The 16,989-nt window shown below is 54.6% G+C and overlaps 3 protein-coding genes across 3 annotated transcripts; 2 read left to right on the top strand and 1 right to left on the bottom strand.

Annotated features, from left to right (window-relative positions):
* Positions 1 to 3,715, top strand: GCV2 (glycine decarboxylase subunit P). The gene is made up of 2 exons (XM_024468542.1): positions 1 to 3,380; positions 3,435 to 3,715. The coding sequence occupies exons 1-2, from the start codon at positions 236 to 238 to the stop codon at positions 3,488 to 3,490; spliced, it is 3,201 nt and encodes a 1,066-aa protein (XP_024323961.1). The 5' UTR covers positions 1 to 235; the 3' UTR covers positions 3,491 to 3,715.
* A 678-nt stretch (positions 3,716 to 4,393) lies between these two features.
* VC83_04915 (uncharacterized protein) lies at positions 4,394 to 8,981 on the bottom strand. The gene is made up of 2 exons (XM_024468541.1): positions 7,018 to 8,981; positions 4,394 to 6,914 (listed from the first exon to the last, which is right to left on the bottom strand). Exons 1-2 carry the CDS (start codon positions 7,341 to 7,343, stop codon positions 4,400 to 4,402), a joined length of 2,841 nt encoding a protein of 946 aa, XP_024323962.1. The 5' UTR covers positions 7,344 to 8,981; the 3' UTR covers positions 4,394 to 4,399.
* A 4,529-nt stretch (positions 8,982 to 13,510) lies between these two features.
* Positions 13,511 to 14,730, top strand: VC83_04914 (uncharacterized protein; the record flags this gene model as incomplete). The annotated part of the gene is made up of 6 exons (XM_024468540.1): positions 13,511 to 13,527; positions 13,687 to 13,818; positions 13,871 to 13,920; positions 13,962 to 14,152; positions 14,215 to 14,415; positions 14,467 to 14,730. 6 exons carry the CDS (start codon positions 13,511 to 13,513, stop codon positions 14,728 to 14,730), a joined length of 855 nt encoding a protein of 284 aa, XP_024323963.1.
* Between the last annotated feature and the right edge of the window lie 2,259 nt (positions 14,731 to 16,989).

Below are 16,989 nucleotides of genomic sequence, written 5' to 3'. Positions count from 1 at the left end.
CAACCCCTTCTCCTACTATATTTTGACAATATAGGGTGCTCTTCCCTCATATATTCACTATTTGCAAGATCTGAGCCCGCTATCGTCCTCTCTCACAACACAGATCCTCGTGGATCTTGGGGCGTACGAGGTACCTCGGCGGCATAGCTGATTAAAACTTTTGGGAGACGCTACCACAGCTTCATTTTCACCACCCCCGAAGAATTTCTAACCCGGTAGGGGATCTATCTTCAAGATGGCAGCTATCCGAGGTGCCATGCGCACGAATTTGCGCCAATTGACCTCGAGCTCTCGGCCCAGAGCTCCCTTATCCAGAGGATCACGGGCGTGGGCTAGTAACCAGTGCCCACTCTCTGTGACAACCACAGCCTCTGCTGGTCTCCGAACCTACTACAAAAGCTCACCTGAGGACCCAGCATACCGGGCAGTATCACCAAAGGAGGAACGTGATGTCTTTGCACCACTTGACTCTTTTGCCAGGAGGCATATCGGACCTACCCCGTCGGCGACTGAGGCGATGCTCAAGGTTCTGAACCCACCCGTAAAGAGCCTTGATGAGTTCGTAGAGTCAGTGGTACCGTCGTCTATCCTTACTGCGAAGGAACTGAAGATCGATGGCCCAAGCAAGGGCGTCATGGTGGATAACCTTCCTATCAATGAGGAAGGGTACTCCGAGTCGCAACTCACCACACGCCTTAAATCAATCGCCTCGAAGAACAAGATCCTTCGCAGCTACATCGGCTGCGGATATGCTGGAACGAGGACTCCAGAAGTTATCAAGCGTAATGTCTTGGAAAGCCCAGGGTGGTATACTAGCTACACGCCATACCAGCCCGAGATCAGCCAAGGCCGTCTCGAGTCGCTTCTCAACTTCCAGACCATGGTATCTGACCTCACCGCGTTGCCTATTGCGAACGCTTCATTGTTGGATGAGCCAACTGCCGCAGCTGAGGCCATGACATTGTCCATGAACATGCTTCCAGCCTCGAAGCAGAAGAGAGCAAACAAGACCTTCTTCGTTAGTCACCTTGTGAACCCACAGACCGTCTCCGTTCTGCAGAGCAGAGCCGATGGTTTCGGTATCAAAATCGAGACCGGAGACGTGCTGAAAGATGGCAGCGCGCGTGTCAACGAGCTTGGAGATGACCTCGTTGGTGTTCTGGTTCAATATCCTGATACTGAAGGTGGAGTTGAGGACTTCAAAGCCTTGGCAGACATCGTCCACGGACACGGATCCACACTCAGTGTAGCAACGGACTTGCTCGCCCTTACTGTTCTCACCCCGCCCGGAGAGTTTGGCGCAGACATCGCTTTCGGAAATGCGCAACGCTTTGGTGTCCCATTCGGATATGGTGGACCTCACGCGGCATTCTTCTCCGTCTCTGAGAAGTACAAGCGCAAGATCCCCGGCCGCCTCATTGGCGTGTCGAAGGACAGACTCGGCGACCGCGCACTGAGATTGGCTCTCCAGACTCGTGAGCAGCACATCAGACGTGAGAAGGCCACGAGCAATGTCTGCACAGCTCAGGCCCTCTTGGCCAACATGAGTGCCTTCTACGCCGTTTACCACGGTCCAAAGGGCCTCAAGGCTATCGCTGAGAGGACCATTGCTTGCACTAGAATCCTCGAGGAGGGCATCAAGAGACTTGGCTTCGAGACGGGGTCAAGAGGCAAGGATGACGAGGGCAGGGCGCTGTTCGACACTATTACTGTCAATGTTGGCAACGGAAAGGCTCAAGAGGTACTCTCATGGGCAGTCAAGGAGCGTGGGATTAACTTGAGAATGTTCGATGAGAGCCGTATTGGAATCACCCTGGATGAGACTATCGAGGGGCACGATCTCGAAGACCTCCTCTCCATCTTCACCCAGTTTGCGCCAAAGAAGGCAGATATCCAGCTTTCCCAAATCGGCAAGGAGCTCAACGGCACGACTGCTAAGACCTCAAAGCCGCTCATCCGCACATCGGAGTATCTCACCCACCCAGTCTTCAATTCTCACCACTCTGAGACCGAGCTTCTGCGCTACATCAACCACCTCCAGTCGAAGGATCTCTCGCTGACCCACTCTATGATTCCCCTCGGCTCTTGCACCATGAAGCTTAACTCCACCACGGAGATGATCCCCGTCACCTGGCCCGAATTCTCATCCATCCACCCATTCGCCCCCGTCGACCAAGCCACGGGGTACAAGACTCTTATCGATGAGCTCGAGTCGGACCTCGCCACCATCACCGGTTTCGACGCCGTCTCTCTTCAGCCCAACTCCGGAGCACAGGGCGAGTTCGCCGGTCTCCGTGTCATCCGCAAGTTCCACGAGCAGCAGGGCGGCGCCAAGCGCGATATCTGCCTCATCCCCGTCTCCGCGCACGGCACCAACCCCGCCTCGGCTGCGATGGCAGGCATGCGCGTTGTGACGATCAAGTGTGATACCAAGACCGGTAACCTGGACATGGCCGACTTGAAGGCTAAGTGCGAGAAGCACAGCGCCCAGCTCGGGGCTATCATGATCACATACCCTAGCACCTTCGGTGTCTTCGAGCCCGAGGTCAAGGCGGCATGTGAGCTGGTCCACCAGCACGGCGGACAGGTCTACATGGATGGCGCCAACATGAACGCCCAGATCGGTCTTTGCTCTCCCGGGGAGATCGGCGCTGACGTCTGCCATCTTAACCTGCACAAGACTTTCTGTATTCCCCACGGCGGTGGTGGACCGGGTGTCGGCCCCATCGGTGTGAAGTCGCACCTCGCACCCTTCCTGCCCGGCCACCCTCTCATTGCCACCGGCGGTGAGCACGCCATCGCGCCCGTCAGCGGCGCCCCCTGGGGTAGCGCAAGCATCCTGCCCATCTCCTGGTCTTACGTCAAGATGATGGGCGGCCGCGGTCTGACGCACGCCACCAAGATCACTCTCCTGAACGCCAACTACCTGATGTCGCGTCTGCGTGATCACTACCCGATCCTGTACACCAACGACGCAGGACGCTGCGCTCACGAGTTCATCCTTGACGTTCGCGGCTTCAAGGAGACGGCTGGAATTGAGGCTATCGACATTGCCAAGCGTCTGCAGGACTTTGGGTTCCACGCGCCGACGATGAGCTGGCCCGTGGCGAACACTCTCATGATTGAGCCGACGGAGTCGGAGAGCCAGGAGGAGCTGGACCGCTTTGCGGTCGCGCTCATTGCGATTCGCGGGGAGATTAAGGATGTGGAGGAGGGCCGTGTGGCCAAGGGGGAGAATGTCCTGACGATGTCGCCGCATACGCAGAGGGATTTGCTTGTGGGCGAGTGGAACAGGAGTTACACACGCGAGCAGGCTGCGTACCCAGCAGAGTGGTTGAAGGAGAAGAAGTTCTGGCCTACTGTGACGAGGTTGGATGATTGTGAGTCTACATCCCCCCCCTTTTTACATGTTGCATTTCTAACATACAAACTAGCATACGGAGACTTGAACCTTTTCTGCACTTGCAGCCCCGTCGACTCTATTGAGTAAGGCGTGCGCCTCTTCTTTTAGCACGACGTAATGTACTCAACACGAGCATTAGACGGGCGTTTTTCGGATTTACTGAGCCAGCGTTTTAACCACGCACGCGGCGTCTTTGGGTAGGGAGAATAATTCCAGGATAGGAAAAAGGAGTAGGGCTTCAACCGCCATTTTACTATGTTTGTTTATGGGGGGAAATAGATAGTGGTAGCTCGATCCAATAAACTGTTAGACTTTATTCACTGCTTGTCTGATGCTCGACTTTGCGTGATTCTCACTATGCATGGTTGACGGGGAGGAGTTGTCGGATGGCCATTGCGGGCCTGGAACTCCATGCCCGCAGGGCACGGAAGTCAATACATTTCATCCCCCTTTTCTACTCTACAAGACCTAGGCAACGAAGTCCGTAGTGTGTCCTTTATACCTGCTGATATCGGGGCCAAGCATCCTTTTTCCATACAAATATTTTGTACGGTAGCTCTCCCGATAATTGGAACATAACTCGTTCTCAATGAGTTAGCCGAGCCTAGATAACTTCAAGAACTAGTCTGATGGCCTCGCACTCTGGTGGAACCGCCACTTCCATGGCGCTGATACACCGCAAAGTTAGCCGCATACTTCCCTTGGGCCCCGGGGGTGGGGGGGGGGGGGGCGGTTGGGCATGGATGTGGGGGAGGAGTAGCTTTGAATTTCCTCTTTGGGTAATTACGTCAAAACGTATCCGAGATGAGTGCGCGCCGGCCCGTAGCTTTCTTCTTACATGAACTTGCCCCACGGCATCACACACACATATCACGCACCCAACCCAAAACCAACACTTAAAAATAGCTGCAAATAAAATAAACCTAAATCACACCCGCGCCTCCCACCCGCCAATCCCATACCCCCAATCACACCCCCTCCCCACCCCCACCCATGTTACCCAACATCTCCAACCGCGTCCCCCGCCTCCAGCCCACCAGAAGTATTCCCAGCATCGCGCATATCTAAAAAAGACAGGCTCCCCTCATCGCCCTGCTCGCTCACTAGTCGATCATCAACGTCCATCGTCAGCGTCTCGCTCTCGCTCCTCGCCTTGCTGCCTTGGTCGCTATCGATCTCGTCGCCGTACTCGCTGCCACTGCCGCTTCCACTCTCGCCCTCCTCATCACCCCCCACATACTCCTTGGCCTTCTCCCCAACGGAAAACGTATACCCATCCACGCTACTATATCCCATCCACTCCGGCGCTAGTCTCGCAATCTGCACGCCGAGCCAGAGTACGCGTTCGGGGCGGTGCTGGGAGCGCATGCTCTCTGCCTCGAGGTAATGCGTTTCTGGCTCGACATTCTCGTTCGCGAACCAGTTTTCCGGGAAGTACCCCGCCGTGAACCCAAGGCCCTGCATAGCGAACTCCTCGGGGAAGGGGCGGAAGATGTCCTTCGCAGGCGCGACGGCGTCGTGGGCGCCTGCAATGTCGAGCTGCGACGGGTCAAGCGGTGCGGTGGGAGGAGGAGGTGTGTGCGGTGTGGTTTCTTGGCGGGCGGGTGAGGGACCAGAGTCCGGGATGGGGATTGTGGGGGATTCGATGGCGGCGCGTGTGGGTGGGTAGAGGACGGTGAGGGCGTTGAGGGCGCGGACGAGGTTCGTCCATGGGAAGTGGGGGTAGATGAGGGAAGCGGCGGCGGGGTGGCGGGAGAGGTGGCGGATGAAGACGAGGGTGACGTGGAGGAAGGAGAGGGTATTAATGTCGCCTATGCGGTCGAGGTGGATTTTGGCGACTTGGGTGAAGAGGCGGAGGGAGGCGGTGAAGGTGGCGGAGAGGGCGGGGGTGGGGGTGGAGTCGGCGTTGGCGTCGGTCATGAGGGTGTTGGCGGAGGTGGGTTGGGGCTTCAGCAGGAGGGCGAGGGGGTTGTCGTCTGCGCCGTAGCCGAGGAGGGCGATGCAGTTGCTGATGGCGATGTAGTACCCCTGTTCGAGGTATTTCTTGGTGATGCGCCCAATGTGCCCGTCGAGATTGCCCTTGATCTCCCCGAGGGTCTCTTCAAACGTATCTAGGGACTTGCCTGTGAAGATGGTGGCGTGGGAGCGCACGATTGCGGTGATGACTGCGGAGAAGCGGGGCTTGCCGGCTACTGGGTTCAGTGTTGGCTCGAACAGCGTCATGATGGACTCGCGGGCTGCAGTGAAGGGGATGGGGACTGCGAGGGACTTTCCGTAGTAGAGGAGTTGCGGGAGCGCGTCGGGACGGGCTAGGATTGCGAGATGGTGGTATAGACGTCCGGTGATGGGGGAGCGGTTGGCGGACTTCAGATACCACTGTCGGGCGACCTGGGCCCAAACCTCCCTGTCCCTGACGTTGTCGTCTTCTATCGCCATTCTGTACCTACCCAAATCGCCGAGACATTCAATCCACGTATCCTCGAATGCTGGGACAGTCTCTAGAAGAAGCGTCATCATAGAATAAGCTAGATATATGAAGGCGAGCATATAATCGAGAGACGCGGGAAGTCTGTTGCGGAGAAGCTCGAGGAAGCTATGGATGGCATGGCGCCAAAGTCTCGCTGGCATAGCATACTTAAGTGGCAGGCGTCGAACAGCAGGCGTAGCGGAAGGGTGCTGAGATGCAAGGAAAAAGTCGTGGTGTTCGTGAAGTAAAGTCCTATGCAAGGCGATTAAGGCCTGATACTGCTCATTATTCAGTTTGGGTTGGGTGCCACGTGGTGCTTCTTTTGCGAGCTGAGCTTGCTTTAAATCTACTTGGATGCACTTGCCCTCGACCATTACTAGTCCGACATATATTCCTTTAACCTCAGCTACTAGTTGTTCCTGAGATATGGGGCGTGTTTCTGGTTGGCTAACCATCCGAGTGTGGTCAAAGGTAGGTGAGGACAGCTGGGCACCCTGAGGACCTTGGGGGTTTCCAGACATCAGGATGTCTCCGGGCAGGGTTCCCCGGGCGAAGGACGGCGCCGGTTTCTCCGTGGCCGTGGCAGCCACATGTTGTGGGTTTGACAGACGCTTGCGGATCTGATGAGCAGGTCGCGCTTGAGCGCTTCCGCCCGGTGAACTTACATTCTGGGCTTGAGGCGAACTCGGCTCGGACGGATTAAACAGACGCTTTCCCGAAGTGGTAGGTCCACGCGACAAAAATTCCATAGAGTCTCGGGCCTTGCCTTGCGTGGGAGAAGATGCGGCTCTGCGAGAGGCTGGCAAGGCTTGCGAGCGCGGCGGGTTAGAACCCTGTGAGTGAGACGACGACGGGCACTTGCCCAGGCCGATTGCTTGCTTTTTATAATCTTGCTCGTCTGCCAAAAACGTATTACTCATCACAGGCTGCCGCTTCGCCGCATTGCTGCTTGCTAGCTCCGCCTTCTGCAGGTCTTCCAATTTGCTTGCGGTCAGCTGTCCATCGGTGGGTAACCTTGGGGGTTCTGGTGAAGTGGCTTCTTTCCTGTTCATTAGATCAGCGCCGCGTTCCACATAATCACTAATAATAGCCCATTAGATATCCCCGAGGTCGAGATTTCCCCCCATAGAATTTTGTTCCCACGTACTTTGAGAGAGCCCTAGATCTCGCCAAGACCTCATCCCGGAAACGCTTTACGCGCGACTCATCCCTAGGAATGTGAACGGCATGGGTCTTCTTCACATGATGCCACAGATCATTTTCCTCCGTAAATGTCGGCGGGTCATGGCAATACGGGCATTTCAATAATGGCGCTGACGAGCCACGTCTCGTGCGCAACAACTTAATCCAGTTGTTCTGAAAGGTGGCGTTTGCGTCGATCGCGTTCCTTGTTGACATTTGCGAGGGGAGATAGCGCGAGTGCTCATTAAGCTGCTGCTTATGAACGTGGAGAGCGGGGGAGGCGAGGTGCATAGCAGTATACGCCAGGTACTCGTAGAGTGGGATGATCAATGCTCAACCTCAACAATTAAGAAGGCCCGAAGACATGAGAATAAAACAATAACAATATAGCGACAGATAGAGGTCGGAAACAGCAATACTGAAGTATGGGAATGAGGTCTTTTAGGTAAAATGACGAGGAGTAACTTTTAGCAGGTAGTTCGCAAAACCCAGCAGCCAAGCCAATAGGAGCGAAATAGACAATGTGACTTTACTATTGGTTGAACAGGGCCTGCATAGGCTGGGGCTGGGGCATAGCGTGGGCGGCCAAACAGCCATAGGATCCATAACATCCCGCCCTAACAAGGATGGTCAGCATGGTCAGCCTAATGGAACATCTCGGTGAGCGTTTTCGACCAACATGTCCAAGCACGGCCGCCGGCATCACCTGCACCATCCCGACCCATCCTATCCGCCGCCATCACACAGCGCCACAATGCATAATGTCGGAAGCGAATGAAGCGGTTCTTAGGGCTGCTCAGTCGCTAACACTTCCAACCTTAAGCGCTGTGGGTGGCCAGCCTCGTCTCCATAAAATAAGCCTCCGCCATAAAAATACCAGTGCATAATCTCAGATGTGATAGCGAGCTTTTGCCAACCAGAAATACTGTACACAACTAAAACATCCAACGCCAATCCTTCCAATCTCGCCGAATCCTTCTGGAGCTCCAATCCCTCCCAACTCCAACCAACGGCCCCCGAATCGGAAACGGCCCTCGAATCAGAAACGGCCCCCAAAATGAATGGTTAATAACACCTGATACGCGCAAGCGTAGTGGAGCTTATTCCGATAACCGCGCCTGCGGATTATCAGCTCAAGACACCAACAGTAGCTACCAGCAACAATCATTCCCCATCGCGTCAGCTCCAAGTTCTAGGCGCCAGTCCATAGGGCTGGGAAGGAGGCCGTCTATCTCGAGGCCATAAGATGCGCGTGCTCCCCCATCAAACGGTTCACCTGCCAACACCGCGCTATACGCAATACCTCCAACGCGTTCAGCTGCGCCGCAGGCGTCTAGGCAACTGATGAGCTGGAGGGGAGTCACACGTTCCTTTCTTCATCTCTCTCTCACCGAGGGCGGCTGACGGTGTCAAGAGTTTGTCATGATTACCGTAAGCATCACGATCAGGCCGACTCGCTGGGTTGGTTGGGAGAGGTGGTGGTGTACTCTATACGGCGTAGCTGACTACCATCTCATCCACACCCTAACCGAAGAACGCTAAGTTACGAAACGGCTGAGCAGGTAGTCGTCCCCATAGCCACCCCCAAACCTCCAAAGGCTTCCATCCCACGAGCCTTCTGCGGGGTGCATGACTGCGCGCGCGAACCGGTGCGCGGGGTGGGGGGGGGTTGCGGCTGATAATTCGGAGTGCCCCATCCGTATCTGGCGGAATTTGGAAACGAAACCGGCGAAACAAACGAGGCTGCGGAAGCGGCTGGGGGGAGAAGGTAGGCATGCACTCTACTGTAGAAATGGCGGAGTGCCGTGCCTTACTGCGGATTTTCGAATCCCGTCTCTCGCCAGTTCTCGGGCCGGTTATAGGCCGTGGTGTTTGTTGTCTGCCTAGGCGTTAATTTGGTTTGGATGCCTCAAACTATAAAAGGTGCACTGGAGTGGCTGTGGGGGCTGTGGGGGCTGTGGGGGGGGTTCTACGAGATTAAGGTTGTAGCGTGGTTGTATTGTGCCTGGATTTTGCGGGCGAAACCCCTGTTGATCTGTCGCAAATGATTTTTGTAACTCGTCACATATAGGAAGGTGGTGCGAGATTTGATTTCTCAACTATGTCGCGCGGTGAGTGGATGGGCTGTTACATGTGAGAAGAACGTTTTCTACGATGAGAACCATTGGATATTATCGGGGCATGCGCATAAAAAGACTCATAGAAGCAGTCACCGGGTGCAGATACCATATACTTTCCTCACTCTATCTCGGATCCAAGGGCGTGACTCTACGGCGTACTCTCTGGAACAAGAAACTCATCCTACTACGCTATCCTCAAAATCCCGCGAACGCAGCAAGGAAAAAATCAGCAGCTGCGTAATATAAAAACCCCGCAACCGTTGAATACACCAAACAACTCCCACGGCGGAACGTTCCACCGCACATCTTCCGCGCATACAGCCGCCGTGCCAGGGTGCCCCGGCGACGGTCGTGTGCGAAACGCTTCCATTGGTTCTGGGAGCCTTGGTGCAGCCAGTAAACTGCAATCTGAGACTCCAGCCACGATCTGATAGCTGTGGTGGCTCGACTTGGTTTATGCACAGAGTCGGAGATAAGTGGCTTAGTCAGTGGCGGTATGTGTGTATGGGGAAAATTTGCCACCATGTGGATACCATACACAGTTCGCTGCGAGGCTGAAATATTGCTTTTTGCTTATTCTAACAACTCGAGATACGGGTTACGTTACGGGCACTGTCTGTGAGTTCTACAATTGCGAGATAGTGAATCAGGGCGAATAAGGGGAGGGTCGTGACAGGAGAGGCAGACATATATTTTGTTTTACAAGAATGGGTTTCTTTATTCTGTCTCAAATTGTTGTCGTTGTGGACATGAGATTTTGTGTGAATAAGGAGAAAGCATATACAGTAAAGCCTAAGTGTGACCACAAATCAAATCGGATCTAGGGGCTCGATTGAGATATGTATCACATTTACTAACTGTTTTTAGTAAATGTGATACATATCTCAGTCATCCCATGCCGGCACCCACGGAAGCATTTTAGTAATCTCCGCGCGTCTCTACTAATCAAGTCAGGGGCGACATGCATCATCGATCGTATGCATCCTCTCAGTGGCGATATATCCAAGCTACAAGTTCCAAGTCCCAGATACTTACTGCACAGGAGAAGATATTACCACCAGAGCTGCCAACCCCTATTTCTTTGGCATTAAATAGCACGCCCAGCTTTACCCGACTCACGCTAATTTCGCCACCTCCTCTCAACATCGACACATGCCTCAATATCTCATTATGCTGTGGCGCCGCGTCAAACCCGGAGCCTCCCGTTAAATTATGGGGCTCCGGCCCAAATATTGAGAAACGTCCTCACTATTCGGTGTGTCTGACCAAGTGGTCATCTCCCCCACCCTGAACAAGGAATTCTGGTTGCCTCACGGATTCTCGTGTCGAACGAAATGCCTCGACCCTTTCTCTCCGCCCCAATTCGTCGTATTAAGCCGCGTAAGGGGCCGACAAAAGCTCGCACAACCCATGTTTCGGGTGAGACTTCCTCCAGGTCGCTTCCACCAGTTCGCCAAGCATTCCGGCATTGCCACCCAGTTGCAGATAGAGGCCCGGATTGCGAAGGGCGCTGAACCTATAGCTAATTCGCGTCTAGCCAATCGACAGAGTCGCTAGCTGGCGCCTAGTCGAACTAGTCCGGGGAACGGTGGGATGAAGCGCTATAGAGACGCTAGCGGGGCGAACCCATTAGTGGGTCTCTCACGAGACATTTGGGGATTATGAACTATGCCAGATTTGACCAACTGCTGTCGACCATCCGCGCTCCGCCCCCACAACCGTGGCGTCGTACCGGAAAGTCTGACATACCTCACGATGCGTCTTTTGCGATTCGTTGTCGACGGCGGTGTGACAGCGCCTCGGCGGGAGAACTCTGGTTGCCTCGCCACGACATCGTGAAGTGTCAGCGTCCAGAAACCCGAAGCAAGGGGTGACTCCTAAATCCCGGCGTCGGAGCTTTGGAGTTGGCGGTCTGTCACCACCAATCCTATGGACGACCCACTATAGGGTTCAGAAGTCACGCGTTTAGAATAGGCCAGCAAGGCGTTCGGGTCTTGGAGTCCCAATGCCAGATTCTGGAATGAGGCAGTTCTTAATGGCAGACGGGCCTTCAATCTGCGAAGCTGGGTTGGGGGTTTTGATGCTTTGGAGTCTGATTGCTCAGTATCTTCGAGAATGCGTATGCCGAGTCAGCGCCTGGTCATGCGCTGGTGTCCCGCGAATAGATCTGCCAGCATATCTTGGGCAGCTTCACCGAGCCCTTGAGGAGCACACTTTGAAGGGCAGTGAGAAATGCTTCGGGAAACCCAGTCCTATAGTAAGGCTGATTCTTCTGCGTTTTTCTGCAGCCTTAGCCCAATTACCCAACCTTCAGGCTCACTCGAGTCTTTCGTTGCCTCGAAATCAATGCACAGGAGTCCGAAGGCAGCCTCGCGATTACTGAAAGATTGGAAAGGAATTGGGTTCTTGGGGGTTTAATGTGCGAGCGTAATAATAAAAAGTGATATATGACAGCGCCCGAGTCGTGAGGGGTCGCCTCGCTTTTGACACCTAGGCGAGGCCATATGAGAGGCCGCCACCGCAGTACAGTAAATAGAGTATCCGAACACAAACCAAAAACAGGATACTGTCGTGTGCCCGCAATTTCACAGCACGTATTGAGGTATGGATACCTATATATGGATGTGTCGCTAGATTGCTGGATACTACTCTCCTTCTTATAGCCCCCGCATTATACTATACCTCTGTTTCTTCCTGTTAACCTGAGAAGCGAGTCCGAGAAAACGGGCCAATAGGTGAAAAGGGAGGGTGGCCAAACATATGCGGCCATAGGAAATTGAACATGCCTCGCAGAAAATGAAACAGAAGAAATTAAAATAAGGACGACTTTCTTGTTGTTGCTCGGGAAACCCGAGATAGACTCTGACTTACCATTATTTTATGGGCAAAAACTCCATATACCCAGTAAATGGGTAATAAAACTCCATCTACCCAGTCGCCCGCCAACCCCCTTTTGGAAAGGTTAACGAGCCAATGAGAGCACGTACTCTCAAGTGAGAGTACGTGCTCTCATACAGCCTTTTTGAAGCAACGACGAGCTTCCATTGCTCGTCGTTGGGGCTGGCCCGGACACGCCAGGCGCAGCCCTCCTCGGGACAAACGGCGGTTGCCCCGTCATCATGGAGGACTTCTGCCGCTTGGGGCAGTCGTTGCCGCCGTGCCGGACTTAGTCCGTACACGCTGCGGCACCTGCGGTGAGCCTGGGCACAATGCCAGGACTTGCCGCAGGCCTCATAATTGACCTGTTCTCATTTGAGAACAGGAGGGGTTTACGGGGGGTTTACGGGGGGGTTACGGGGGGGTTTACCGCCTGTTCTCATATGAGAACAGGGGGGTTTCTGGATTGGGTTTTGGGGGGGGGTCACGTGGGATGGAACTGGGTATATAGAATTTATTTATTGTTTTACTGGGTATAACGTACATGTATAGCGAAAGCGCCAAACAAGCGAAAGCGCCAAAATTATCTACCCTCACGACAAACATTGCGATAAATCTACCACAACATTAGAAATCAATTGAAACTACTCGGAGTCCTCTTCCTCAGAGGTGTCTATTACAATCTGACACGTGCGCGCATTGTGCCCAGTCTCACCACACTTGCCACAGCGACGGGCACGGGTTTCTTCCCTTGGCTTCCGACCACGGCTTGCCCTTATTTCCTGCTCTACCTGCTGCACAACATCCCTCTCATCCTGTAGCTCTTGCGCCCCCTCCCTTTAGCAGTGCTAATTGATGCATTATTTGCGATGCACCCTTTGTAAACTGGTCAACAGCTGCATAGATTGAGGTTGGAGAGCTATTTTGATGGCGTGAAATCCGAGTTTTAATAAATGTAGACTGTGACATAGCTTCAATTGGGTTGTTTGGTGTCTGAGAAACCCAAGGTTGAGCAGTACCTGGGCGGGAGCTTGGAGGCGTTGGTGTCCTTAACTTAAGATCAAGTGTAGATATCACTCTCTCAGGGTCTGTAAGGACGCAGGGCACCGTATCACGAGAAGTGGCATATGGGAGTGCGAGTCGGATATGAGTCGGTGCAATCCTATAGGTCTACTACGAAGGATACAAAAAAGATGAAAGGGGAGCTTATAGCTTCCTACCCCTTATGTACCTAAATGGGGTCCGACTCGGCTAGGCCTTAGCGTACCGGTAGATCCACTCCCGTCTGCCGCCCGAATCGACCCCGACCCTAGAACATCTATGCTGCTATACTACTATGTCGCCTATTCCGCGTTGTCTTACGGGTCCGAGGGTACCCCGTGTAAGGAGGCATCCTTACATTACCCCCCCCCTTGAGAGAGTGCTTTGTCCTCAAAGCGCGTGGCTCCGTGTGCCGACCGAATGGTAGCCGAGTGTCGGTATGGTCTAGGTAGTCTTTGTTCGAAGATCGTGGTGCTGAATGCGTCCGTGGGATGGATCGCGGAGCGTGCTTTGTTCCTAATAAAAGCGGGTTGTTGAGGTCCGAGTTGGCACCGTATAGTATCCAGTTGTGGTGTTGCGCGTCGCGAGTTTCTTAGTTACTGTGCGCGCGCTACTACTCCTCAGAAATTCATTGTTCTAAGCGGTTGTTATGGAGCAACCGATTCCACCCAGGATTCGAAGGCTTCTTTTTACAACAACACCGCCTACGAACCCACCTCCCGAATCCAGTAAGTAGCCCCTCTTGTTCGTATACTGTATACTAATCTGATTGTTTCATAGGAAACAAAACAAACCAGACGACCGAGTAGGTGATGATTGCGCGCCGACGCGTAGGTGATAACTTCTGGGCTTGGGGCTGACGGTTTTGTAGGAAACCTTTTCGCGAAGATGCCCGTCCTGCTGCCCCCCGGGGCCCTCCCGGCTGCGTACCGCGTCCTCTGTATGAGATGCGTGCGCCGTATTGGGACACCCGACGATGCTCCCATGGAGCACGAGTGCGTTTGGAGCGAGAAAAGCTCCAAGTGCGCCTACTGCGTGAAGCAGAAGGCACCATGTGTGCCGGTGAGTTCTCGGGTGCTGTTCGGTCTGGTGGTTGGTTTCCTGTGCTGACTTTCTGGGGATAGATTCTCTGGTTCCTCGAGGAGGAATATGCCGCCATCGTCGCCGCCGAAGCGGCCACCCCTCCCGTCCCGGCCACCACCCTCAAGACCTACAAGGAGGTCGCGCGCGTGGCCGACCTCTCCAGCGCCGCCATGCCGGCCCTGCGCTCCCCCTTTGAGGGGGCGCAGTACATTCAGGGGCTGGCCACCCTCGCTGCCATCAAGGTAAGTTTTCCCCTTTCTGTTGTTCTTGTTCTGGGTCTGACTCCTAGGTAGGACCTCACCGCCGCGGTGGAGGGGTTGAAGGAGGATACGGGGAAGCTCCTCGCGGGGCAGGCCCGCGCCGTCTCCTTGCTGGGGACGGTGGATAAAACCACCGACAAGGTGGGGAAGGAGGTGAGCTTCGTGGCGACTGCGGTCGCGAAGGTGGAGAAGGCGGTGGGGAAGTTGGCCGGGGCTGTTGCGGTGGCTCCCCGCAATGGCGGGAAGAGGAAGAGGGGGGAGGAGGAGGAGGGGAATGGGGAGAACCCGATTGGGTGAACGGGCCCTGTGCCGGAGGGAACTCGGGCGTGGTCTTTCGCGTGGGGTCACTTCGACCCTTCGTCTCTCATGGTGGTAGCCGCTTGTTGCGACGCCGGTGAGACGTTTGGGAAGGGTGGCTTCCGCAAGGGCTACGGCTCTGAGGGTGCCCTGGCTTAGAGGGTGTTTAGTTTAGTGTCGTAGGTAGCAACGACGCTGTTTTCCTCTGCTTTGCCGTGCCTCTCGTGATCGTAGCTTGGTTTGCCTGTCTCCCATTCCGTGATCCAGCCGGGTAGGTCCTGCGGTGGTCCTGGCAGGTTTGGGTACTCCGCGTGGAACTCCCGGATTTTGTAGGGGGAGTTCTTAAAGTTTGAGGCGGGGTACCATTCCGGGTCCGGATCGTATCCGACCCAGGATACCTGGTATTGAAGTTGTTTTCGCCGGATCCTTACGGCGAGGATCTTTTCGACCTCCCACTCCTCTAGGCCGTCTACGACTTTGCTGCTTGGCTCAGGCGCTGCTTGACCGGGCAGCGGGTTATTCGGAGCCTTGATGAGTACGTCTGGAGAGAAGACATCGTGTATTTGGGAACCCTTCGGTAGGTCTAGTCGGAAGGCGTGTCCGATTTGTTCCAGTACCGTATAGGGTCCGACCCATTGTTGCCCCAGCTTACGGCTAGGGTGGTGATTTTTCAGATTCTTGGTCGATAGGTAAACCTTGTCTCCTACGTCCCAGTCAATGGCTCGTCGGCGTCGATTCGCGTATTTAGACATATCCTCTTGTGCTTTGGCCATGTTCTCCTTTGCGTAAATCCATGCGGAGTGCATGCGGTTTGCTACTGCTTTGGCTTCCTTCTGGTTCATGACTTCCCTAGGGGTCGTGGCTTTCAGGGTTTCCCAGTCCCAACTGGTGCGCGGATCAGTTCCGTACTTGAGTCGGTAGGGGGTCATTCCGATCGAGGCATGGGGAAGGGTCATTTGCACCCGATCCATGATGGGAATGAGCTCGCTCCAGTTGTCCTGGTAATGTGATACGAAGGGCCTCAGTCTCTGATCGATATACCGATTCATGATTTCCGTCTGCCCGTCGGTCTGCTTGTGATAGGCTGTCGACAGCTTGATCTTGACGCCGATGATCCGGCAGAACTCGTGCCAGAAGGATGACACGAATTGGGGTCCGCGGTCACTGACGATCGATACCGGGGTGTGCCCGAATCGATATATCCATTCGATGAACAGCTGCGCCATTTGTCGTGCATCTGTAGTCTTATAACACGGTATGGTCACCGAACTCTTCCCGAGGCGGTCCATAAACACTAGGATGCTGTCGTACCCGTGCTTGTCCCTTGGGAACTCCTTGAAGTCCATCGTAAGGTGTTGCATAGGGTAGTCGGGTACCGGTAGGGGGTGTAGAAAGCCCTGTTGCTTTGTGACATTGGTGTGCGAAAGGCGGCATGTCGCGCAGTTACGCACATACCGTATGCAGTCCGCTTCCATACCGACCCAGCGATACTTCTGGGCAAGCAACTGGTAGGTCCTCCGGCCGCTGGGGTGCGCCGTCGACACCTGGTCATGCGCCTCTCGGATGAGTTTCGTACACAGCTCGGTGTGGCGGTTCACACATAGGCGGTCTTTGTACAGGAGGAGTTGGTCGGCTAGGGCGTACCCATCCGGTAAGGGTTGTTTCGCGCGTGTCTCGGCGAACGACTTCCGGTTGTCTACGCATAGTGCCTCGATCAGATCGAAGGGCATCTGCGCCTTTGGGGGGTCGATGGCATTGATCGATGCTACATAACTGTCGGCCAACTCGGCACTGATACGGGGGTGTAGGCGGGCAGGGCCAAGCAACACCCTCGCACGACTATCCAACTTGACTTTCTGTTGCATTACGAGGTCTTGGTCTCTTCGGCTCAGAATATCAGCCTTCAGGTTATTCTTACCTGCCGTATACGTAATGTGGAAGTTGAAGTCGGATAGTAGTTCCATCCATCGCACCTGCTTCGCGGTGAGAACCTTCGTCGTCATGAAGTATTCGAGCGAGCGGTGGTCCGTATACACCTCGACTCGCTGCGTAACAGAGGCCAACTCAGGTCTCCATTTCGCGAACGCTTTCACGATGGCGAAGAGTTCCTTGTCATGGATTTCCCAGTTGATCTCATGGCCGGTAAGGACGTGGCTGTAGAAGCTCACTGGGTACCAGAGCTGGTCCGGGTGCTCTTGTGATAGCACGCCGGCGACGACTCCGTCTGAAGAGTCGGTCTCTAGCTTCGTAGGCAATTCG

Source organism: Pseudogymnoascus destructans (genome assembly GCF_001641265.1).
Source record: "Pseudogymnoascus destructans isolate 20631-21 unplaced genomic scaffold scaffold_11, whole genome shotgun sequence".
Lineage (NCBI taxonomy): Eukaryota > Fungi > Ascomycota > Leotiomycetes > Thelebolales > Thelebolaceae > Pseudogymnoascus > Pseudogymnoascus destructans.
Note: the sequence above shows the minus strand (reverse complement) of the source record. Positions and strands in the feature narration are given on the sequence as shown.

Coding starts and splice junctions, on each gene's coding strand:
- GCV2 (XM_024468542.1), top strand. CDS start 236: ATGGCAGCTATCCGAGGTGCCATGCGCACGAATTTGCGCCAATTGACC. Junction 3,381..3,434: donor TGTGACGAGGTTGGATGATT/GTGAGTCTACAT, acceptor CATACAAACTAG/CATACGGAGACTTGAACCTT.
- VC83_04915 (XM_024468541.1), bottom strand. CDS start 7,343: ATGCACCTCGCCTCCCCCGCTCTCCACGTTCATAAGCAGCAGCTTAAT. Junction 6,915..7,017: donor AGATCTAGGGCTCTCTCAAA/GTACGTGGGAAC, acceptor TCTAATGAACAG/GAAAGAAGCCACTTCACCAG.